This window comes from Mus pahari, chromosome 5 (assembly GCF_900095145.1).
Source record: "Mus pahari chromosome 5, PAHARI_EIJ_v1.1, whole genome shotgun sequence".
In the NCBI taxonomy this organism is placed as follows: domain Eukaryota; kingdom Metazoa; phylum Chordata; class Mammalia; order Rodentia; family Muridae; genus Mus; species Mus pahari.
In genome coordinates this window covers 2,396,035-2,421,066 of record NC_034594.1, presented here as the reverse complement: position 1 = coordinate 2,421,066, position 25,032 = coordinate 2,396,035, and the positions used below count along the sequence as shown (strand labels likewise).

Sequence of the window (25,032 nt, the reverse complement as noted above, 5' to 3'; positions counted from 1 at the left end):
GTTATGACGAGTTCACCTTTTGCAGGTTAAAAAAGGGAAAACCACATGGCCACTATATTTCCCATCAGGTCCTATCAGAGGCAAGCATACATCCTGACCTATTTCCTGTCCACATCCTTCCCATCACATGTGGTCAAGCACATCCAGTGCAGTTGGGTCAAGCAAATGTGTTTAGTGGCTTGTTATCTCCCATGAACAGTAGTCTCCAGCACCTCAGGGAGTGCTGGTCTCTGGCAAGGAGCTTACAGCTTAACTTTGGCTCTTATTTTTAAAATGGCTATTTCAAAAGGTAGACAGGAGGGGGACCCTAATGCACCTAGCATGGTTTATTTTGGTGAACTTTAATACCAGCTTGGAGGTGGGCAAGATGGCTTGTCTGGTGAAGGCACTTGCTGCCAAGTCGGGTCACTTGGGTTCTGTCCCTGGAACCCAGGGTAGATGGAGTGAACCAACTCCGTATTCTTCTTTTCTGACCCCCCCCCCACACACACACACATCCTGTAGCACAACTCCATGGAGTCTATCTCCCGTGGGCTCCAGGGACAGAACTCGTCACCAGATTTGGCTGTAGGTGCCTTCATCAGATAACTTGCTCTCTGTCCATAGCTAGTACACGGTGGAATTGATCCACACTAAGGGCCATCTTGATTAATAATTACACTTCTCCACCTAGGGAAGTGTGATGTTGTTCCCCTCAAAGGGTTTAGAGTGCTCTGTGAGCTGGGGGGATCAGAGCTTTATCCATGGGTGAATCTCATGGACAAGACCACACAGATCTAGGAGGATGAAGGGTACCAGTGTTCAGAGATGAAGCAAGACCTTCATAGATAGGTGATGTTCTTTGAGCAATCTCAGGAGTGTTTCCCCAAGGGCAGCACGGCCTGTGGTGCAGAGATCGATGTGTGCTCTTTCATATCTGGAAGCTGATGCTATGGCGGGCACTGTAGTTACTCTCCTTTGGGCTATTAAATGAAATTTTTAAATTAATTTATGTGGGCTATTAGATTAAAAACTGTTAGTGTTTTAAATTAAGAGACACTCAAACTTTTATTTTTATTTCTAACCTAGAATTTTTTCGTTAGTGGAGCACTAGAAAATACCTACAATCCATCACCTCCAATAGATGTTAAATGTGCTGTCCTAGATATTTTCGCATGCACACATAGCTGCACATGTCAGTGTTTCATGACTGTAAATGATGCTGTGAAGAACAGCTTTGCTATAAGTGTTGATGCACACACTCCTTAGAGCAGGTTCCTAGAGGTACACAAACTATGGTTTTCCCAAAGGATGATGATTCACTGCATTTCCAGTGTATGTTTCTCATCTATGTATGAGGGAGATGTTTGGTCCGGTACCCTTGCTGACAATCCTTGGCATGGCTGAGGTTTGAAATATACATACATAGCCTGTATTTCTCACACTGTATCTTCAGTGGTACTTGGGATTCAGATTTGTGTAAATAATTTGACACCGTCCTACCTTAAACATATAGTAAGTGTAGACTAGATGAGCCTCTCGCATTATTTATTTTTAAGGACTGGATGTGGCATTTAGCAGAGTAGGAGCAGTTCTTGAAGTGACCTCCTATATTTATCTTGTTAGTACAGAGGGGAAATACCCAAAACATAATATGCAACAGCTAAATGGGAGATCCTAATAGTCAAAAGCAAGGAGTAAATTCATTCCCCATTATCCTCAGAGAGCAAGCAGAGGTAGTCAGCCATATGTGTAGTCATCTAAACATTATACCATACCATACATACCATATCATACCGTACCGTACCATACCATTACATACCATATCATACCATACCATACATACCATATCATACCGTACCATACCATACCATACCATACCATACCATACCATACCATACCATACCATATATACCATACATACTGTGCAATGCCATACCATGCCATACCATACCGTGAATATAATCATTTTGCTAAAGAGCTACTGGCACAGAGAAAAGGGCCCTGGAAAAGTTCTGTGGATGGATCCCTTTCTCTGTAGATTACTATTAACAAGACTGCAATCCCAACACTTAGGAGGTAGAAGCAGAAGCATCAGAGGGTCTGTTGATAGCATTGAGAACCTGTTGGCGGTGCTACATGAGAACCTGTCTCACAAAAGCAAAACAACCCTCTCCCTCCATACAAAAGGATGGAGAAGAAGGAGGTAGGGAGAGACAGAAGGAACGGGGAACAGACATAGAAATAGACAGATTAAAGCAAGTTATGAGGTCATAATTCTTCAAGAATGGCTGTAAGAAAGCCATGTATGTAGTCTCTGGGTGCCCATGAGGGCTGGAACAGAGTATTTCTCAAATTCTGGACCACCCTTGATGTCCATAATGGAGAAGGTGGTAAGGCTCACTTAACTTGGATACCAGGTCTAGGGAGGCTCTGTGTGGTACCAGGTGCCACAGATAACAGTTGGATCATTCTGGAGTTGTTAGGTTACAAACAGCCTTTATAAGTGATACCAACATAGTTATTTCTCATCTGCTTTCCTCTCCCACTGTGTAACATGCAGAGTGGAATGAGGCCCAGCCCTGTGCTTCGTGAGACTGCAAAGCAGAAAAGGGACTGTAGACCTCATCTCCTCCCCAGATGCCTCCTCCATCCTTTCTCCTTCATCCAGCTCCCAAGTTCTCACCTCTGCAAAGATGACCTGTGTCATCCTGTCTTCAACAGCTCCTCTGCCCAAATTAGGAAACCCGGGGACTACTGTCCTGAGTCATAGCCAAGCAGAGTGAAAGTGGCATATGCCCCAGGTGACGTGATAAATTTTGAACCTCCTCCTGAACATCCTCCTCTCATTCAGTCCCATTTTAAACTGGATTTTTATGGAAATGGAGCTAGGGAAGTTAGGATCCCTAGCATTTAGAGTTGACACTGTTGATTCCACAGAAAGATGGGAGGAATGAACTGAGGAGTGGGGCTCTGATCCCATTCCCCACATGACTGCATCCCCAGACACACTCCCACGTCCCAGACTGTGACTGTAGTATAGTTAATCATAATATCCTTTAACATTTGGTCACATTTATTTACTTATTTAGAATGCCTGTCATGTGCCACAGCGCTCATGTGGAGGTCAGAGGGACTTGTTCTTTCCTTTCACCAAGTAGGACCCAGAGATCAAACTCAGCTCATCAGGCTTGGCAGCAAGCCTCCTTTCCCCACTAAGCTATCTCACTGGCCCAAATTAATCTTCCATTTAGGAGTTCCGTAGGATCCTAAAGCAGAAGCATCTTTGGAGGAGGCTTAGTCCCAAAGCATCCCAGTTCCCGACTTCCCCAGAGTGTCACAACCACAAGCTCAACAAAGCTTAAGAGCCAGCTGAAATGGTTGGTGTATGTTTTAAATCACAGCACTCGGGAGGCAGAGGCAGCCAGACCTCTGAGTTTCAAGCCAGCATGGCCTACACATGGAGAATTCATACCAGCGCTGCTGAGTAGTGGGACACTGCCACAAAACCCAAAACCCAAAACCCAAAACTGAGTTGGCTTGTGTGCAAGTTTTGAGAATTTGCTCCAAGACATGAGAAATTAGTGATTTAGAGGTAAGAATGGGGTGATCAAATTTCCTGCACCCTGACTTACCATCTCAAGAGTGCATTGCTTGTCAGTGATGGTTGGGGGAAAGTACAGGGACAGAAATCGCTGATTCCTGGTTCCTGCATTACCCGGTACCAATGCGTTGAGGAGAGACTTGGTGGGAGGAAGTCAGGAACATATTGAGGGTGTTGGACTTTGCATTAGCAGACAGTGAGCAGGGCTTTCCCCAGATGTGGTGCCTGGGTAGTGTGCTGACTAATTCCATCCAGCTCAGTGCAGGAAATCAGGCTGCAGCTGAGTAAGTGAAAGTCGGCCTGGGACCTGCAACGTGGTTGTGCACGGCTTCAGGCTATAGCTTCCAGGGTACACAGCCCCCAACTCAGAACAGCACAGCCTTGCTGTTAGATTGACCCTACCCCTTGCCAAAGGACCATCCAGAGTCTAGGAGAAGAGGAATACGTCTCAGCTATAAAGATGCACAGGAAGTTTAACATTTCTCTAGTCTTACCCAACAGACTTACAAGGACATTTGATTCTCAATTTCTCAGCTTCAGAAAACGTCTCGAATTCCGTGAACCCGATGCATTTACTTTTGTTTGCTGGTTTCTCTATGTCGTCCAGGCTAGCACCAGAACTCATGGTGCTATGGCCTCAAAATCAGAAGTGCTGGGCTTGCTAGCATTCAAAACCACACCGCATCCCCATGTAGTTTTATGGGACATGTAGCAGTTTCTTGAACATTCTTTAGACTGGAGTGCTTAAGTCTTCCTATATGATAGAGATACTCCAGGCAGCTGATGAGGATAAAGTCTCAGCTAGGCATGGTGGTGCATGCCTTTAATCCCAGCACTTGGGAGGCAGAGGAAACTGACATCTGCGAGTTTGAGGTCTACATAGAGATTTCTAGGTCAGTCAGGACTACATAGAGAGACCCTATCTCAAACAGATGAATGAAAGAAAGAAAGAAAGAAAGAAAGAAAGAAAGAAAGAAAGAAAGAAAGAAAGAAAGAAAGAAAGAAAGAAGAGCAAGAGAAAAAAGGAGGGAGGGAGGGAGAGAGAGGGGGGTGAGAGAGGGAGAGGGGGAGAAAGGGAGAAAGGGAGAAAGGGAGAGAGAAAGAAATGGAAAAAGTCTCTGCTTTCAGATAAACTACCAGGGCTAATAAGTTAGTTGGTTGTGAGACCTAACATTGGGTAGCAAGCTCCTTCTAGACTGCAGGCCTAAGGTTTTAGCTTTCCATACTAAACCTTGCAGCTTGCTGACTCCTGAGGAGAGCTTTTCTTCCAAGTGTCGCCTTGCTCTGTATCATAAGACATCATCATAAAATAACATCATAAGTCAAGATGTTGCCTTACTTGTAGAGACTTCCAAACTGATTACAGCACAGCGCAGACTTGGGACCCGTCTGAATCCTAACCCTGAGACTTGAAAGCTCCGTTGTCAGCTTAGCCACTAGGAGTTAACTAACACCCTATTTCCTACCAGGGCTAACTCAAGTTCCTGTTATTCTTATGCATAATGACTTCACGCCTTGCTTCTATCCCAGGAAGATGCTCTATTTTACAGTCCCTGAAAGGCTCCAGGGAAAATTCTCTCCAAATCAGCAAGGCTGTCTGATCTACCACAAAGTACACACCTCCCCTGGGTTTAGAAGTCTGCATTCCTCCAATATAAAACACAGCTGGTCCTTTGAACACCTCTCAAAGTTATCAACTTTTCCATTAAAGCCAAGTTCGACTTAGTCAATGATAGAGCACCTTCATGGTGGCTTTCTTGACATATTTGTTTGTTTATAAATGCTGAACATGGTGGTACACAACCTTTTAAAACAAATGACTTATTCATTTTATTTTATGTGCACGTGTGCTTTACATGCATGCACACGAATATTCGCACTCCATGTGTGCCGGGGGCCAGAAGAGGGTATCGGATTCTTTGCAACTGAAGCTATGGATGGTTGTGTACGCAGTGCTGGGACTCGAACCTGGGTCCTCTGCACAAGCAGTCAGCTCTCTTAACCACTGAGCTGTCCCTCTGGTGCTTTCTTGCTTTTTAGATAGTGCTTTTTCGTTTTCTTTTTCTTCTTCTCCATCCCAGAGTGGATTTTTAATAAATTATGTCTTAACAAAGAAGCAAAAGTATAATGCAAGCGCCTCCACAACCCTATAGACTCTGCTCAGGTTTGAAGAGCGCTGGTCCAAACTGGACCTTTCTGTACTGACTTATGTGAACTCTTCCCCCCAGGATTCTTACACTGAGTTCTTTCGCTGCTTCTCTTCCTTATTTTTCTCCCAGAGCTTTTGCCTTTTCCCTGTAGTTAGGTTTCAGACCCAGGGGAAGGGACTGAGGTGCATATTTTACACACCAAAGCAGACCTGGTCTCCAGGGTCTCCCAGCATCCCTCAGTCCCTACCTGGCATACCCGCCCCCCGCCCCCAAACTCTCCAGCTTACAGGCTGGGCTGCGCCTTCCCCAGAGGCTCTTCCCTATAGAATCCAGACATTTTGGTCTTCTTTCTCTCCCTCTCTTGGAACTCGAGCTTTCTCTCCTTCTCTTCCCCCTGTTCTCTTCCCCTTCATGGCCATAACTTTGCCTCTGTGTACTTTAATCGGGCTCATTTCACCCGTCAGCATCAACTCCTTCCTTCGGTCCCCACCCTCTCTTTTCCTCCTTTTCCAGTTTCTTTTCGTTTTTCTTTCTCTTCCCTTTTTCTTCTTTCTTCCCTACCCTCTTTTTCACTCCCTGATCCTGTCTCTGACAGGTCTGACAGGAGCTTTACTTTCAGGGTGGCCTCAATTTCCCTATGCAGTCTAAAGCGAACTAAAACTTCTGATCGCTGTGTCTGTCCCCTCGGTGCTGGATGGCAGACACGCACTGCCACGCCCCATTGGTGCTGTGCTAGGGATTTCCCAGAGCTTTGTGTGTGCCAGATTTCCATCTTACCAACGGAGCTCCATCGTAGCCCACCAACCCTTCTTCAGAGAGGAGGGAGAGGAGAATAAAGAAAGGCAGGTGAGGGGAGAAAACCAGAGTTAGAAAGACAGAAGGGCTTTAAGGAGGCTCCTGTGGTTTTATCCTGCCAGCTCACACCCAAACAATTCCTAGAGACTCCTGTACAGCCTCTTCGTTTGAGAAATAAGTATTATGTTTAAAGAGAGCTGTTGGCTGGGCATGGTGGCACACACAAAGGCAAGCAGATCTCTGGGTTTGAGGCCAGCCTGGTTTATATTGCAATCTGAGTTCAAAGCCAGTCACAGTTACACAGATAGACAGAGAAACCTTGTTTTGATAAACAGTGTGTGTGTGTGTGTGTGTGTGTGTGTGTGTGCCTGTGTGCGTGTGCGTTAGTCACTATGAAGTGTGACCTTCTGTTGCTTCTATAAAAACACATGATGGGGCTCATTATTTGCTTTAAACAGAGAAGAAAAGTGAACACGGTCAAAGCACCTGGAGACTGGAACTGTTCTATTGCGTTAAACTGGGGATAGGGGGATAATGTGGACTCCGTGGGATCTACAGATGCCTAGGGGCACAGGCTGTCACATCAACCACATTTTTACTCTTCAATAGGACACCCAGAGCTAAGGAGGTAAAGGTGTGGAACCTGGACTTCTTGTGCTAGGGACTAAAAAGACAAACTATTTATTTATTTAGTGCAAACTACCTAAGGGAAAGAAGAATCTTTTTTTTTTTTTTATTTTTTGTTTTTGTTTTTTTCTGAGGCAGGGTTTCTCTGTGTAGCCCTGGCTGTCCTGGAACTCACTCTGTAGACCTGTCTGACCTCTAACTCCACCTGCCTCTGCCTCTGCCTCCCAAGTGCTGGGATTAAAGGCGTGGGCCACCACTGCGCTTGAGGGAGTCAGTGGCTGCCATTCTTTCCACCAAATACTTTGTTCTCTGTTTGGTTTCTGCCCCGAACAAGGGACTGAGGTGCCTGTTTTACCCCAAAGCCAACCTGGCCTATAGGTTCTCTCAGCATTCCTCAGTCTCTACCTGGCATACCCTGAACTTTCAAGCCCAGGGGCTGGGTTGCCCTCTCCTCAGAGGCTCTACCCTAAATAATCCAGATATTTTGGTCTCTCTCTTCTTTCTGCACACACCCTTTCTTCTCTCTTCCTCCCCTGTGCCCCCCTTTCCATGGCGCTAGCTTTCTCTCTCTCTCTCTCTCTCTCTCTCTCTCTCTCTCTCTCTCTCTCTCTCTCTCTCTCTCTCTCTCTCGTTTCCCCCCTCCCTCCCCCTGGCGACTCCCCTGGACTCAATCTTTGGGCCAGTGAACTCCACCCAAAGCACCTTCCCAATAAACTTGCCTTTAATCTAACCTAATCTGGTTTGAATTAGCTCATTTATTTCACTGGTGAAGAAATAACCTATCAAGTGTTTTCATTTCTTCCCTAAGGAAAAGAATTCTAAGGTGCTACTCAGAGTCTCTGGTGCTACTCAGAGTCTCTAGTGCACATCCACGGTTCATTACATAATGTCTGAGTGTCTGCTAACATACTATACAGCACATTACCTGAGCAGATGGAGTAGAAGCAGGAAAACAACAATGAACATTTTATTTGGAAAGAAAAAGAGTGGGAGCCCAGCAGATATTTGGGTTTGCTGCTTTGACATTTTGCTTGTTTGTACCACGGGGACCTCGTATGCCCGACATACAGAACATTATATATATATACAACTTGGTTCTGGATTTGGAATGAGTTCACTTACTCTTATTCTGTGGTCCCTGGGTGTACTTGAAAATTATTAATTTTTTCCTCCTAGAAACCCCTTTGAACATATAAAATAGTGTTGGTAAAGAATTCTAGTGGGCTTTGATGGCTGCTTCTTGGCGGTTGAGACATGAGGATAAGTTCCTGGGTAATTTTGAGAGTGTTTTCAAAAGCTGAGTAAGTTTCTTATGCAAGCAAGAATTTTCTCTCAAAGTACAATTTTCAGAGACCATGTTTCTCTTTGTATTCCTGCAACTCTTTCTGCCTCTTCCAACTTAATGATTGCTAGAGTGGTATCCATACACATTTTACTCTGAGTTCCTGCATCCAATTATTTCATGCTTCATTCTGATTTTTGCCGTTGGGAAATTTGTTTGGCTAAAAGATATGCCTGGGCCTTTTCTGAGCTTGTCTTTTACTTTGTGGTGGGTAGAAATAGATGTTTCTCCTTTCCAGTCTTGCAGGACTCGATTCTCTATTTCAGTTGCAAACATTTTGGTCCCTTTCTGAACTCAATTCTTCCTTGTGTTACTTTTGTCAATTCAGAAAATAGAATATACACAAATAAGGTTCTGTTTTTGTTTTAATCTCTTTCTCTAAGGCTACTAATTAATTAGGCATGATATCTGCCTTTCTGCTTATAGCAATTTTTTGTCAAATGGATTGCATTATATAACCCTAGTCTATCATGTATCTGACCCGTAATTTAACTGCCCAAACTACAATTAAGGTGTTTAAGCTTTTATTACAGTAGTACTGAAGAGGTCAGCACAGAGCCCTTGGAAAATTCCACCGGACCCCTCCCCTCCTAGAGGAGACAGGTCAGAGAGCACCGAGGCCAGAATGGAGAGGCTGAGTGAGCCCCTACTACCTCATTCCCTAAAGACCAATCAGTTTAAACGGCGCACTGTTCTGTCAATCATATTGTGCCTAGTTGCTGATGCTCTATTACGCCCCTGGAAACCATATAGAAAAAAAAAAATCACCAAACATGCCTTTAATCCCAGCATTGGGGAGGCAGAAACAGGTGGGTCTCTGTAAATTAGAGGCCAGCCTGGCCTCTAAAAGGAATTCTAGCACAGCCAAGGCTACACAGAGAAACCCTGTCTGGAAAAAAATTTAAAAATGACAAGAAAACCAACAAAAGTTTATTGTTATAGAATTGTATACATGAATATATAGTTTTGATCAAATTTCTTACACTTGGGGAAGCTTCGTTTTGTAGATTGATACAAATTCACAACGGGACAAAGTGTAGAAGTTTTACCTGATCAAAATTGAGATCTTTAAGAAGTAAAGTACTGGTGTTTGTGAGGAAGGGGGAATGAAATTGTTTCCCTAGTATAAATGGGTGTGCTTAACAAATGCTTATTGCCTGGATCTAAACTGAGGCAAATGATTTTTTTTCTTTTTCTTTTTCCTTTTTATTCTTTCTATGTTTTTTTCAAGTCTACAAACTGCACAAGGACATTTCAACTTTCTGTTTACTAATTCACTTTGGCTAACAGAATGCTCCTGAATCAGAGATAGCCAAGGAAATAGCCACTTATACCATGTGAATGGCACGGTAGCGGTCCTGTCATAGTGTTAAAATAATTAGTCTAGAGAAACCACAAAAGGCCCCGGGGATGTAATTTCTGAATTTCTCACTGACATCACCTGTTTCTCTCATTTTATTTTCCCATCCACCGTGTTTAAAACCAAGTCTAGGCAAGGATGACTTACCCCCATTCACTGGATTCTATTGCATGACCTGAAAGCAGAACCCACACACAGAGTGTGACAAGAGTGTTGCTGTGTGGAGGAATTAACAATAGTGACAGTAATCTGTGACTCGGTTCATGTCTGTAGTAAAGGTAATGGGAGTGGAAGTGGGTGGGTCTAGAAGGGAGGGAGGGAAGATCTGGTCTATTTTCCGTCATCTCCCTCTAGGGTCCCCCTTTGATTCCCCTTCAGGAAGTGGAGTAGAAACCCTGCATTAGTCAATATCTCTCAGTCAACCACAACTTACAGTCAGTAAGGAGGTCAGTGGAAACAGGGGCAGTGATTGCTATAAAACTGACAGGTACTACCACTGCTTGACATACTCAGGGAGTCGGACTTAGAAGAAAGTACTTCCTGAGTGAAGAAGCAGGCATTGGAGAAACCAGCATGAAGGGCACCCATGAAACAGCCATGGTGAGTGGTGTTGAATAATCATAGGCTGAGGACAGCTATGTCTAAGCTTTAAGAAAGGGAGATTTCTAAGGCTTTAGGCCTTCTTGGAGTCTTTTGTGAATTAGTTCTTTAAAACGTGAACTTAAGTTAAATTTTGATTTTTCTGGTGGAGAAAAAAGAGAATAGAAGAAAAGAATAAAAACCAACATCAATGGAAAAGTTAGAAAAGGAGAAAAGCATATAATCTTACCTGATAGATTTGCTCAGGTGGGCTAGTGTGTGTATCTGGTTATCTCCAGTGACCATCATGGTCTCTCTTATCTACTCATTATAGACTTCGGTTGGCCTAAAATAAGAGCCAGGCCAAGCTTTGTTTTATATAAATATGTATTCCAAGGAACGAATCTATATATGATATCATGTTACATTGCATGTGATAGTAGTATAAATATACATTAGATATTAATATATAACATATCCCAAAGAAGCAGGGGGCCCACAGTTTGGTTCTTCCAAGGTCGTTAGGACGGAGGAAGTAGAATGACCCAGTGCTAAACTTTTGGTTAGCTCCTGGAGAAACTTCTCGTGACTTTGATAACTGACTAATTAATTAATTAATTCCTAGGAAGGGTTTAGTATAGAGACACATGGGGCAAGCTTAGGAAATCGCACACTGTGTTACTGGTTTTGATAGTCCTTTCCCTGGATAAGCCTTGAGACCTCCAAGAGCATGGCTTTTATAAATGGCTCATGTTTTCTGACAACGGCAATATTCTTTTAATTATTGTATGTTATTATAGTGATTACAGTAAGCCACCAAAGTACAGTGTTTAGGGACATAGGCTTTGAAATCAGACAGATTTGACTCTCCTACCTGCTAAGTGTGGAATTTGGTGTTGGTCATTCCCTTTGTGAATTTTACTTCCCCCACCGGTGCAGCAGCATAATTATGGGGGAAGGGATTAATTGTTATATTGATATGATTCTAGACTTGCAAGGTAGATAGATCATAAGTGCTTAGATTTTAGTTAATTTGGACTCTGTAATTGCTATAAGAGGTAGAAAGACTATACAAATATTAATTCTTAATATTATTGGTTTTGCTTTTTTGAGACAAGATTTTAAAAAAGATTTATTTATTTATTTAATGTATATGAATACACTGTCGGAGAGGGTACCGGGTGCCATTACAAATGGTTGTGAGCCACCATGTGGTTGCTGGGAATTGATCTCAGGACCTATGGAAGAGCAGTCAGTGCTCTTAACATCTGAGCCATCTCTCCAGCCCTTGAGACAAGATCTTCTGTGTGGCTCACACTAGTCTTGAGTTTGCCATGTGGGCTCAGACTGGTCTGGAACTGGCAACCTTTTTGCCTTTCTCTCTTGGAGTGTTGGGATTTCAGGAGTGTGCCACCAAGCCTTGCTCCGTGATTTAGTATTACCTCTCAGACCCTCGTCAACCCACAGGAATAGATCATGAACATTTTCTCCATTACACAGTGAAAAGTAGTTCAGTCATCTGGTTTTCATTTGCTGTCATTTTCTATTGCAATGCTAATATATTGCTAATATAACAATATTGAGACCTGCATCTTGATTTTCTGACTCCCAACAACAGTATGCTTATTTGTGGATAATTGAGAGAGGCAAGATTCTCAATCTAATGCCATTGTAGCCAAGAAAATCATTTGGATAGTTTAATGCTCCAAACCATTACTATTGCTTTGAAATCAGATGGATTGTTAGCAAGAAGCATGGCGGAGAAAGAAGTGGTGAAGTGGGATTATGAGGAGGGGCAAGCAGAGAAGACTTACGCTGTGGGCAATTGAGGTAAATTTGGATGGAGCTTGGAGTTGAACAGTCTCTGTCACCCATTCCTGTGTAGGGAGGTTACAGACTACAGGTAGGTGTAAAGGCAAGTGTGCAGGTGTTCTCCCAGCAGTGAGCACTCAAGAGTAATGTACAAAGCTGAACTGGGAAGCTTCTCACTCTGTGACTGACCACCTCCATTTGCAACATTCTCCCAGCTGTTTCCCATCCTACAGGATTTGAATCACACCTATCAATCCCCTTTAAAGGTGGAATTCAAACCTGTAAAAGTCCCCAACTCCCCTGGGAAGATGGGTTGTTTGTATTGTTTCTCATACTCAGCACCGGCCTTATCAGAGCTCCAAAACACCCAAAAACAAACAAACAAACAAAAACGCTTGTCATAAAGCAAGCAGTGATTTGTGGCTTTCAATACTTCTGTCTTACTGATGCAGTGCAGAGAGTGTTTCGAATGCGTGGCCCTTGAAATTAGACACAGTGAAGACTAATATGGAGAATAGTAATGACCTTCAGTGGCTGTGGCCAAGCCTTGCCATAGAAGGTGGAACCTATAGATTGTCACAAAGAGGCTGGGGACCCCGCCAGGTTGTCTATTGCCTCTCTGACATAAGTCCTTTGAGAGCTGATTAGATAATTAGGATGAGTTTCAGCCATGAGTTAGCTGTTTAAATCTTGTAAGGAGGTGTGAAAACATTTTCTAAAATACTCCAAGAATGTTTAGCTATTAATAAGGAAACATAATGAGCTGTTAGGGACATGATAGTAGTCTTAGTTATTTTTCTATTGCTGTGATAAAACATTATAACCATGGCAACACATAAAAGGAAGTGTTTAATTCGGGGCTTGCAGTTTCCAAGGGTTAAGCGGCGTGATCATCATGGATGAAGGCAGGAAGGTAGGCATGGTGCTGGAGAAGTTGCTGGGAGTTTATTTACATCTTAAGACATAACCATGAGGCAGAAAGAACTAACTGAGAATGATATAAGATTTGAAATTTAGAAGCCGACCCCAGTGACACATCTCCTCCAACAAGGCCACACCTCCTACCCCTTCCCAAATAATTCCACCAACTGGAGACCAAGCATCCACATATCTAAGCCTATGCAGGTAGATTCAACCACCACAACAAATTATCATTAATCACATAACCCCCTAGTGACTTTCAGTCTTGGTAGTCAAAGTTAGAAGCGAGCCAATAGACATGACATATAAGAGGAAAGAGATGATTCTGGAGGAGAAATTTACTTAAGAAATCTAAAGAAGTGGTTGATAGATGTGTGACTATGTTTTCTAAATTTCAAATTACATGTGAAGACTGCATTTCACATCCATCTCATGCACAGGGTAACATCAATACACTGCCAACTGTTGTTGCCTGTGTGGAACTACTGCATGCTTACAGGGTTCTTTGGGATTTATGAGGGTGTAGGAAACCAAGTCACTGTGGGGGTGAGTCCTATAAATTAATTATGGACCCCACACAGTTAACTCTAGAGATAATGCCCGAAACCACAACACTGTGGCCTCAAGGACTAGCTATTGAGTGAACAAATGACTTCGGAGGTGAAGGCATATGGCTGCTGATTATCTGGAGATGAATCTGTCTCATCCTGCAGCTTGCTTCAATGTATTATCGGTGATCATGGTCCAGCAGGTTGACCCCATGACCTTCGTTTATTCTGGGCATTTCTTGCCTCCAGGATCTTAAAAAGAACAGGCAAGTCTTTAAATCCAACATGCACAGTCACTTTTCCTATCTACACAGTGTGAACCTGAACAACACAGAGCCCAGAAATGAAAAGCTCAACCTTAGCTCTTCCACCTTACCCTGGGCTTTGTTCTTCCCCAGGAAGGTGTGAGCAGGGATGGCAAGGGATGTTTGCAACCAAGGGGAGCTGTTGAGTTTTTAGCTCTTCTTGTGTTTAGAGCTTCACTGAGTACTTTGTGTGTACTTGTAACAGTAGAGAAACTGATTTCAGTGTTAGTACAGAAAAGATAGAGCTAAAAGAAATGGGTTCTGCGCTCTGATGTCGGGCGTCATTGGTGTCCCTGCTTCTTTCAATTAGCATGGATAATTGGAATATTGCTGTGTTTAGTTTCCCATAATCCTTTTACTAAACGAGCGTGGCATAACTCTACTGTTTAATTTAACTGGGCTGCCCTGTTCATTCACTTCCCCACTTTTTCATTCATTCAGAAAGTTTTCATGGACCACCCATGCTCTTGCAGCAAGTTAACTCTGAGTCTGGTGTGAACACAGATATGACATTTTTAGAGAACATAAAAAAAATGTTTCTTGAGTGATACATGCTAAAATCTTTATTATTTAATGTTGATAAATATACTTTTTTAAAAAAATATTTATTTTATATATATGAGTACACTGTCTCTGCCTTCAGACACACCAGAAGAGGGCACTGGATCCCATTACAGATGGTTGTGAGCCACTATGTGGTTGCTGGGAATTGAACTCAGGACCTCTGGAAGAGCAATCAGTGCTCTTAACTGTGGAGCCATTCCTCCATCCCAATAAGTATGCTTCTAATTGAATTACATATGGGGCCTGGACAGTAGGGCGAGGTTTGGAAGAATGTCCCAGAGAAAGGTTTTGTGGAATATAAGGCCGGAGATAAACTCAAGAGGGCTTTATTCACGACCCTTTCTGTTTTGTATCCTGATAACATTAAGCACGACAGTTCTCATTGCCAGTGAACTATGAAAAAAAAAAGAAGAAGAAAGAAACCCTGATCCTGTAAAGTGACCCCACCCAGAGTTCAGGTACATTGCCCACCATCAGGGCTCTAACCTGTGGTAATCTCTATTTTCCAGGTCAAGTCTTTGCTACTGTTGATGTTGGGACTTGCCATTCTGAGGGAGGCAGCAGCTCGGAAGAACCCCAAAGCAGGGGTTCCTGCCTTGCAGAAGACTGGGAACTGTCCTCCCCTGGAGGACAACAGTGTGAGAGTTGACATTCGCATCTTCAATCAAAACCAGGGCATTTCTGTCCCACGTGAATTCCAGAACCGCTCCAGTTCCCCATGGGATTACAAGTAAGTCGAGGAGAGAGATCAACATATGACATTGAAAGGAATGTGCTAAACCAAACGTAATGGTGGATGCCTTTAATCTCAGCACTTAGGAGGCAAACTCCGGCAGAGCTCTAATTTCAAGGCCAGCTTGGTGTATATAATAAGTTCCTGGACAGCCGGAGCTACATGGTGAAACCCTATCTTGAAAAACCAAAATAATAAAAGAAAAGAAAGAAAAACATGCTACATTATTTTGATTGCAATGCCTCATTCTTATGAGTATTCAGGACTCACGTTCACCTTTTTTTTTTTTTTTTTTTCTGAGATAGAGGTCTCACTCTGTAGCCCAGGCTGCTCTGAAACTTACTAGGTAGCCAAGGCTGGCCTCAGATACATGGTTATCCTTTCTGCCCCAGCCTTCTGAGTTTTGGGATTACAGGCATGAGCCACCAGGCCTGGCTTCACATTCACCATCTCCAATAGAAGTTGCACCTTTCCCACTAACTCAGCTTCTTGCCTTGGGTCACCTATGTGCCTATGTGATTGTATTGTTTTCAGCCTGTGTCCTTCCCACTGTGTGAGGATAGGTGGAAACGATGAGTCAGTTTAGGGATCTACTGAGATTAGGCATTTCTCTTTGAGTAGGGATGGTAAGTCAGGATTTGGAAGAAAAGTTAGCTTGGGGAACAGATGCTGTATAGGGCAGAGTCTTGTGGAACACTCACCACCCGCCGATACTCTTCAAATACATGAATAAAGACAGACTGTTGGGACGAAGCAGTGCTCTGTGGCTGATCCACAGCTCCCTTCTTGAGTCTGTGGACTGTGGCAGACCAGCTTGGCTGCCTGTCTTCAGCCCGAGGGGAGTCTCACAAGGAACCAAGAGAGGCTCTGGAGTCACAGACCCTGAAGGCTCTGATTCTGCTTTCCAAGCAGAGAGTTTTAGGCATTGTACTTTGGGAGACCTGCTAGTGATGTTCAACACTTAAAGGATGAGTAATAATACTAACACAAAGACAATGTAGATCTAAGAGTAACCAAACCATCTATGGGGTTACTCTGTATGCATGCAAACCATGCGATATCCCCAACAATCCTCGGAGAAAATGATATGGGAGAAACCCCGTTTTATAGTGGAGGCATCTGAGGTATAGGAAGTTACTTATCAGCTAGAGCTTGGTCCATGAATTCAGAGTCTGCGCTGCTCCCTGCATACCTCAGAACCTCCCCTGAAGGGAAACACACAGTGCTACCGAAATCCTTCTCTTTTCCTCTCTCTGGCCCCAAGCATCCTGCTTTACCTTTTATTTTTTTCCTTCAGCATCACCCGAGACCCCCACCGGTTCCCCTCAGAGATCGCTGAGGCCCAATGCAGACACTCAGGCTGCATCAATGCCCAGGGTCAGGAAGACGGCACCATGAACTCCGTTGCCATCCAGCAAGAAATCCTGATCCTTCGGAGGGAGCCCCAGGGCTGTTCCAGTTCCTTCAGGTTGGAGAAGATGCTCCTAAAAGTTGGCTGCACCTGCGTCAAACCCATTGTCCACCACGCGGCCTGACAAAGCCGCATACCAAACTCAGCTGAAGACAGACGCTGAGGAAACGCCTCCTTTCATTCAGAGCTCTGAGTGAAGCCCGATCTCCAAGTCTTTATGCTTTCTAGGATTCTCAGAAAGGTGTGCATGGCATTCTTGAAGTTCTGCAGTAGATATAGCTTGAACTTTCTGGCTTGCTTTAGAATTTTTACCAGTCCTGGTGTGTTCCAATGCCTTACTTAACCTCCTGAAAATGAAGGTGAATGAAGGTACCCTTGGCCCAGTCTCTGTGTTAGATGACGACCACAGCTCTTGTCTGTCAATACAGTCACTTTGATGCAGTATCATTCTTGTAGAGTTCAATGAAATGTTCATATTTCTGATGGAAAGGAAACAAACATAATCAGAATGTATGGGAGGAGGCCTGTGGAGCAGGGGCTGGGTTGGTAAAGAAGCAAATGCGTGGTATGTGTGTTTTTAGAGAAAAATTTGGTAAATATAAACAAAGTTGCCATAAACTATTATATATTTATATTGGCAGGGGAACTATACATATATTTATGACCTATTGATTATGTATCAATTTAGTAGAAAATTAATATATCCATTACTTATGTAATAAAATATTTTTAATTAAAAAATATTTGAAGTCTGTGCTGGTTAGTGTTTGTAAATGTGGTATAAATGAGCCACCTGGCAAGAGGAAAGCTTAGTTGGGGAATTGCCCCATCAGATTGGCCTCTGGGCATGTCTGGGGGGCATTTTCTTGATTAATGGTTGGTTCGGGAGGGCCTAGCCCATTGTGGGTGGTGTCCGTTGTGGGGAGGTGGTCCTGAGTTACATAAGAAAACAAGCTGGGCAGGTCAAGGAGAGGATGCTACCGAGCAGCATCCTGTCATCACATCTGCTTTAGGTCCTGCCTTAAGTTCCTGCCAAAGCTTTCCTCTGTAATGGAACTCATAAGCCAAACAATTCCATTCCCCTCTAAGTTGGTTTTGTTCATGGTGTTTAACATGGCAGCACAGAAACCAGCTAGACAAAGTATTTGCTTCTGCCTTCAGCTTGAAGTCCAAGACTTTACAGCCCTCAACATTTTGAATGTCTGTATGTGTATCATTTGTTTTTCCAAATTTCCTCCTCAGAGCACCCATGTTAGACTTATTGTTATTAATGGAACTGAGGTCCCGTTACACTTAGACAGAAAGTTAAGGGAAATGGTGCAAACGGTGTGGGGCCAGCATGTTACGCTTCCACCCTTCTGGCCACATCTTGTTACAAAGCAAACACTTACTGGCCACTGTGCTAGCTGCTGGAGTTATGGCGTGGAGGAAGATGTACATAGAAGAGCCACAGTGTTGGCAGCAGCCACCCCCCAGAACCCTGCCATGTGGCCCCTTTGCCTTCTTCTCCCTATGAATTCTAGGGGTCACCATGAGTCTTTTATCAGACTCCCATGCTACTTGCCGGCCAATACACATTATGCAGACGCCAGGCTCCAGGGAAACTTGTGTCTCCCCTTCTGTCTTCCTTGCCTGGGTACAGTGCACCACATCTCTCTTTCACTGCTACTGTGCTGTGAGGACATCTACACTGTAGATGCATTCCAGCTGTCTAAAATCTCTACACTCCAGAGGAAGTGGAAGGTGAGGTCCTTCTCCTATCTGGGAGTTGGTTTGGGGTCAGGCAGGGAGCAGGAACTTGACTCCCTTGTCTGACTTGGACATAATCTATGATAGGCAGGACGTTGGGCAGGCTCCCTTTCGCCATTTACAAGTGAATCCTACTGCAGACAACAGTAGGGTTCATTGCCTAATGACCTCACCCGTGGTTAGCTCTGGGTGCAGGACTGCAGGACTGGCAGAGTCCTGGCAATTCCCTAAGATAACCCGGGTGATGTCAAACAGACCTGAATTCCGAGGATCAGTTAAAGGTTGGAGAGAAAGAGATTCCTCTTGATGGTAGCCTTCCATGACTAAGGTCACATAGACCACTCCGGCCCCTGATTTACCTCTCTCATTTATGAGTGTAGCCTGGAGGAATTGGCTGGCTTGCTCAGTGTCACTCAAGAAGTTACTGGCAGGATTGGATCTTCAGGCTCCGAGTTCAAGACCTTTACATTTTGGTTTTCCAGCACTGCCGAAGTGTATCTTATAAAAGAAAGATGGACTAGCATTAGCTGTGGGAGAAGATACAGAAGTACCTCATCCTACCTCTCCCAATACAGTCATTGCTCACATAGCCCCCCAGAGGCTACGTAAGCTTGGCTTCCTTGCTCCTGGGTAAAGCTGGCTGTCATCAGGAAACAGCACATCCTGTTCGACTTAGGAGGTGGCACACCACACCCAGGCATTCTTGGATTCCTAGGCAGAGAGAGAAGAGGAAGAAATGGCTGCTTTATGGGCACACCTGGTTGCTCACGGGACATGTGCAACTGTGGAACAAAGTGAGCATGCTGTACTCGTCAGCTCTGCCAAGCTGTCTGAGAAGCAGAAGTCCGCCATTTTGCCTGAAGATACAGATGAATTTGTATGCTTTACATTTTTGAATAGAAGGAAGCATTGTAGCATGTGGAGAGATTTCCACATAGAAACTTGAAAACACTTGGCTATTTCCTTTCTTTCCTTTCCTTCTGTCCCTCCCTCGCTTTGCTTCTGTCCCTCTTCAACGCCTCATGTAGATCAAGCTGTCCTGGAACTTGAACCTCGAATCCTCATGAACCAACCTCCTGAGTGCTGGGATTACAGGTATGTACCATGACAATCAGGTTTATGGGGCTTCCTGCATGCTAGCTATTTAATTTTCTTTTATATTTAGTTTTTTATGAAGGTATTCGGTGAGAGGAAAATTAATATCACTTCTCCTCTACCCCATGCCCTTGTCTTAATAATGACAAATGACAAATGCAAGCATACCCCTTGCACCCAACATCAAAGTTCTTTGTAATCTGCTCCATTTTAAAAGAACCGATACATTTCAGGAGTGATATGAGATCCACTGGATAAGTGTACACCGTATGGGTTGTGATAACCTCTTACTTATTAGTGGGCACCAGTTTTGAGTTTTGCTCAGTAGTGAAGAAGATTCTATTTTAGTAGGAAGGGAGTGACTGTGATTTGTGCATTAAAATGGTTTTACATGGAATATGTTGACTTCTTCCCCTAAGCTGTGTGGTTGTCAGAGCAATATCAGAGATGACCACATGATGGTTGAATGGAAGGATGCTGGAGGCAGCTACTGGGGTAAAACCTTGGCCTTACTGCCTCATGCTGATGAGTAGTGATTTGAGCAAGTTGTTCAGACCTTGCTCTGCTTGCTCTTCCTCAGTTGTAAGATGGGCATGTTGTCAGTGCCAACTTCATTCTTAAACCATATTCTATTTTTGTTTTTAAAATTCTGTGTATGTGTGTGGGTTTGTGCACATTGGTGCAGTGCCTATGGAGACTGGAAGAAGATGTCACATGCCCCAGAAACTGGTTTATATGGGTAGCTGTGAGCTGTTCCACGTGGGTGCTGGGAATCGAACTCCATCTTGTGCCAGAGCGACAAGAGTTTACCTTCTGGGGCTGGAGAGATGGCTTAGCGGTTAAGAGCACTGACTGCTCTTCCAGAGGTCCTGAGTTCAAATCCCAGCAACCACATGGTGGCCCACAATTATCCAATTATCTGTAATGGGGATGCCCTCCTCTGGTGTGTCTGAAAACAGCTACAGCGTACTCAGATAAAATAAGTAAATAAATCTTTAAAAAAAATATTCTGTGTTTCCACATCAAGAGCTTACCCTGAACAAATTACTTCTCTTTGTCAAAGTTTTCTGAACTATGAAATGGGGTGAGAAAACTATCTCCTTCCAAAGTTTGGAAGACAGATTTTAAAAAAGTCTTAAATGAAAAACATTCAGAGTAGGTTCCAGCTACAACAAGTTACTAGGGTGTATGTATTATAACTCTGTTTTCAAAGTTAAATAAATCAATGCATTCATTAAACAAAGGTGTTTATGCATTGTCACAAAAATCCATAGAATTCTGCATACACTAGTTTACTTTGGTGGTTTTGTTCTGTGCTGTTAGCAAATGATGTATTACAGCCCTTTGTACGGCCTGAGGGCAAGGACCAGATTTTGTAATGGTAACAACAGAAGTCCCATAACCATATCTTATAACTACATTCTCATGGTTGTGAGGTTGGTGAGATGGCCCAATGGATTAAGGCACTGGCTACTTCAGGGCTGTGTGATACATTATCTCTGCTGACAAAATGACCCAATTTAAGCCAAATTAAAGTATAAAGGCAGGCTTATTGGTGGGCAGCTGTCAGGAGATTTCTCTAACCACACAGGAGGGGTCAGTGAAATTGAGGCATGCAGAGGGAAGCCGAGGGGAAGGGGAAAAGAAAGAAAGCATGTGGGTAGAGAGAGAAGAGAGATGAAGGGAGAGAGGGAGAGAGAGAGAAGGAACCAAAATGTCTGGATTACATAGGTAAGTGCTTCTGGGGGAGGTTAAGCCCAGCCCCTGAGTTGGAAATTTCAGGATGGAGGGTGGGATATGCCAGTCATACCCTATAATAGGTAGGGACTGAGGGGTGCCGGGACAATCTGAAGGCCAGGTCCACTGTGGTATGTTAAGTATGCCCCTCAGCTGGTTGCTCTGAAACCCAACCCCATGGAAAAACCAGCCATGATGGGAAGGCCACCCTGGACATGTCTGTGTGCTATAAAGTTCATCCTCAATGTGGCTGTCCCCTTCTAGGGACAATGCAATGGTCACATGAAGTGCTTAGTATTTTAAAGACACTCAACCCCTAGGCAAGAGCTCCCCTAGATTCTGGGTCCTGCTGACTTCACACTCCTGGTTTATCACCGCCTAAGAAGACAGAAACCTCAGATGTCACGCAGACCACTTGTCAAATGCCTGATTGCCTTCTGTGGTCACCTAAAACCCCAAGTGTGATCTTCTGAGAAACCAACACTTGCTTCTGTGTCTTGCTGGTGGCCCCATGCCTGCACAGAGAGACCTGTCTTCAAGATTGTTATGTTTGAAAATAAACCCGAACAGAGTTACGTATAAAAGAGAATCCATCTTTTTTCTCTCTGGTCCACGTTGCTTAGCTTATTAACAGCTGTTAAACGGTATTATTTGTATTTGAGGATTTGAATGAATTAGTTTTGAGCTGTGATTGTTAAAGGAAACTGACTGTACTGGGCAGAGCAATGGTACAGTCATTTTCACTGCACAGCAGGATCGCCATTGTTTTTTAACATTAGCAGAATCCTTGGTAATGTATGCAGACACTTGCCTGGTCATCACAGCAGGATAATCTTCAAACTCTTGAAACTTGCTTAGTCATCACACTGATTTTATGAAGGAGGAAACGTTAAGCAGCCTCACGCTACAGATAAGGGAGTTGCTTAGATTCGGGGCTGGGTTTTTCTACTCAGTGTATGAGGAAGACCTAAGATGACCTCCTTGTGCTGTTTGCTTTGTTGATTTTTAAAAGTTATTCATTTTAAAGGTTCCACAGCTCAGCAATGGTGAACCTCCCTCCGGCTTGATTGAAGAAGATGCCTAAGGTTGGAACCAGTGAACAGATGAAAGGCTGGTGTCCACTGAATGTTGTCTCTCCTGTCCTCCAGGGGGAGGCTGGGTTTTGTTTTGTTTTGTTTTTCTTATTTCGAGGGAGTTGTTTGCTACTTGCACAGTTAACTACTTCCAAAGGAACTAGAACTCACTTTGTAGACCAGGCTGGCCTCGAACTCAGAAATCCGCTTGCCTCTGCCTCCCGAGTGCTGAGATTAAAGGCGTGCGCCACCACACCCGGCCCAAAGGAACTAAAAAGACTTAGGTCATAGATTTTCTACTCAGTAACTATGCTTCAGAACCTCAGACAGTTGGTGACACGGAAGCTATCAGCTCATGTATCCAAAGAGCATGCCACTAGACACTCAACTACCCAAGCCAATCTGATACGCCTTCCTCAGCTCCTTACAGAAGCCTCAAAACTCCAGGCTACTGGTAATCTTTGCTAACTCATGGCTATGTAGAAACCTGGGGTGAAGGAGCAGCCATGGATGCTTGTTTGTGCTGAAGACTAGAACTTTTTTACTTTCCCCAATCATTTGTGATTTTTTTTCTTGAGAGATATCTATCTATCTATCTATCTATCTATCTATCTATCTATCTATCTATCTATCTATCTATCTCTGTCTATGTTCCTAATAACACACACACACACACACACACACACACACACACACACACACACACACAAGCACACACAAGCACACACAAGCACACACGCGATTTCCATCTCTCTTATCTTCCTTCTATGACTATTGCTGATCCAATGCTCCCTACAAGTCCCTTTTCCACTTCATGTGTTTTTGGTTCTGTATTCCACTAAGGTTAACCAGGGCCATATGTGTGACCATGGGCTAGGAACTATTCCCTGAAGCATGGTGAGATCATCTGTGGCTATATAACTGAAGACATATCTTCCCCTACTCCAGAACATACAGTTATCTAGGCTTCAGTAGGGAGGGGTGGGGCCACTCATGCTCCTTTTCCATCTATAGTTCACTGTTAAAGAGCCCCTGTCCATACAGGTTTGCTGTAGGCAGCAGCTGCTGCTGTGAACTCATGACTGCACTGATGGACCATTCCCAGGAGACAGAATCTCACAGTTCTTTCTGCTTGCTTTTCCATAGCATTCCATATGCCTTAGGTGGGGTGGCATTGAGAAGTCTGAGCACACAGCTGTCACTATTCTCAGCATGTTGAGCAGCCATTCACCTCTGCATTGGCTGACATCATTTGTAAAGAGAAGGGTCTCTGATTAAGACTGAAAGCAGTATTTGTCCTTGGTTATAAACATAAATATTTAGAAGGCAGCTTGGTACTACGTCAATTTAGCCATCCTAGGGCTACAAGCACCCTCGACCATGGGTTTTGTTTGGTTTTGTTTTTTAACATGTTTATAGTATCAGGCATGGATTCCTTTTGTAGAACCAGAGAAGGCTTGGCTTCTCTCCTAACAGTTGCACTATTGTACCAGTGGGAAATCTTGCCTGGCAAGTTGGTATTATAGCTGTAGGGTTCTCAAGTAGGTAAGGCAATGGATGCCTTTTGTTGCCTGGAGGCCTGCATCACACCTTCTAGAACCATGGAAGCTGGCCAGGAGGGAGAAAGCTGCTATCTCATTCTAGTACAGTGTCTGCAGTAACTGGGTCTCCCAATGGTGGACAAGAAGAGACATGGAAACCCTTAAGTGTAGACACACCTCATGGAAGAAAATCTTTGCTAGCTCTATCTCTAATGGATGATTACTATGCAGGATACAGTCAGAAGTAAACAAAAACAAACAAACCAAAAACAATCAAATATGAAGGAAACAAATAACCCAATTCAAAACAAACAAAACAAGAACAACAACAAAACAACAAAAAACTGGGACTGGGTCTGAATAGAGACTTCTCAATGGAAGGCATACACATGGCTAATCAACATTTTAAAATGTGTTTAGTACCCTTAGCCATTAGGGAAGTTAAATTTAAACTACTTTGAGATTCCATCTCATCCCAGTCAGGATGGTTACCATTTAAAAGAAAAATCAAGTGGCAAAAAATGGTGGAGAAAATGTGGGGAAAGAGGAACCCTTATTCACTGTTGGTGAGAATGCAAACTGGTATAGGCACTACGAAAATCAGGATGGGGGTTCATTTTAAGAAGAAGAACAAGAAATAGAGCTACTGTTTGAAGGCATGAAGGGGTCATGAAGAGCAGCTTAGACTCAGCACTGTGGGAGGCCATGGAATGCCATTGGTGAAGGTGCAGCCTCAGTAGCAATTGATGTTCCAGGACTGAAGGGGTCATGCGAAGGAGTTGAGGCTTAGCACCTGTGAGAGGCTATTGGTGAAGCCTAGTTACAGCTAAAGACAGCACTGTTTTGGAGATGCCAGTATCATGAATGACCACCAAGAACAACAGCAACAGTGGAGTATAGGCAGCTGAAGCCTAGAAGATAATGAGTGTCCTACAAAGGGCAGGGCTGGAGAAGTGACCCAAGCCCTTGAAGGAGCCCAGAAGATCGTGAATTGGATCCCAGACATTGGACAGTTGGAGTCTGATTTTGCTTTTGATTGTGACTATGCTCTGATATTTTTCCCTCTTGAAGGAAGAAAGTATTTTAGTGGAGCCCACAGTTAGTTTA

General features: G+C 43.7%; 1 protein-coding gene across 1 annotated transcript; it reads left to right on the top strand.

Moving 5' to 3' along the window:
• Positions 1 to 10,365: 10,365 nt before the first annotated feature.
• Positions 10,366 to 17,465, top strand: Il17f (interleukin 17F). The gene is made up of 3 exons (XM_021199292.1): positions 10,366 to 10,457; positions 15,096 to 15,316; positions 16,617 to 17,465. The coding sequence occupies exons 1-3, from the start codon at positions 10,431 to 10,433 to the stop codon at positions 16,852 to 16,854; spliced, it is 486 nt and encodes a 161-aa protein (XP_021054951.1). The 5' UTR covers positions 10,366 to 10,430; the 3' UTR covers positions 16,855 to 17,465.
• Positions 17,466 to 25,032: the final 7,567 nt, after the last annotated feature.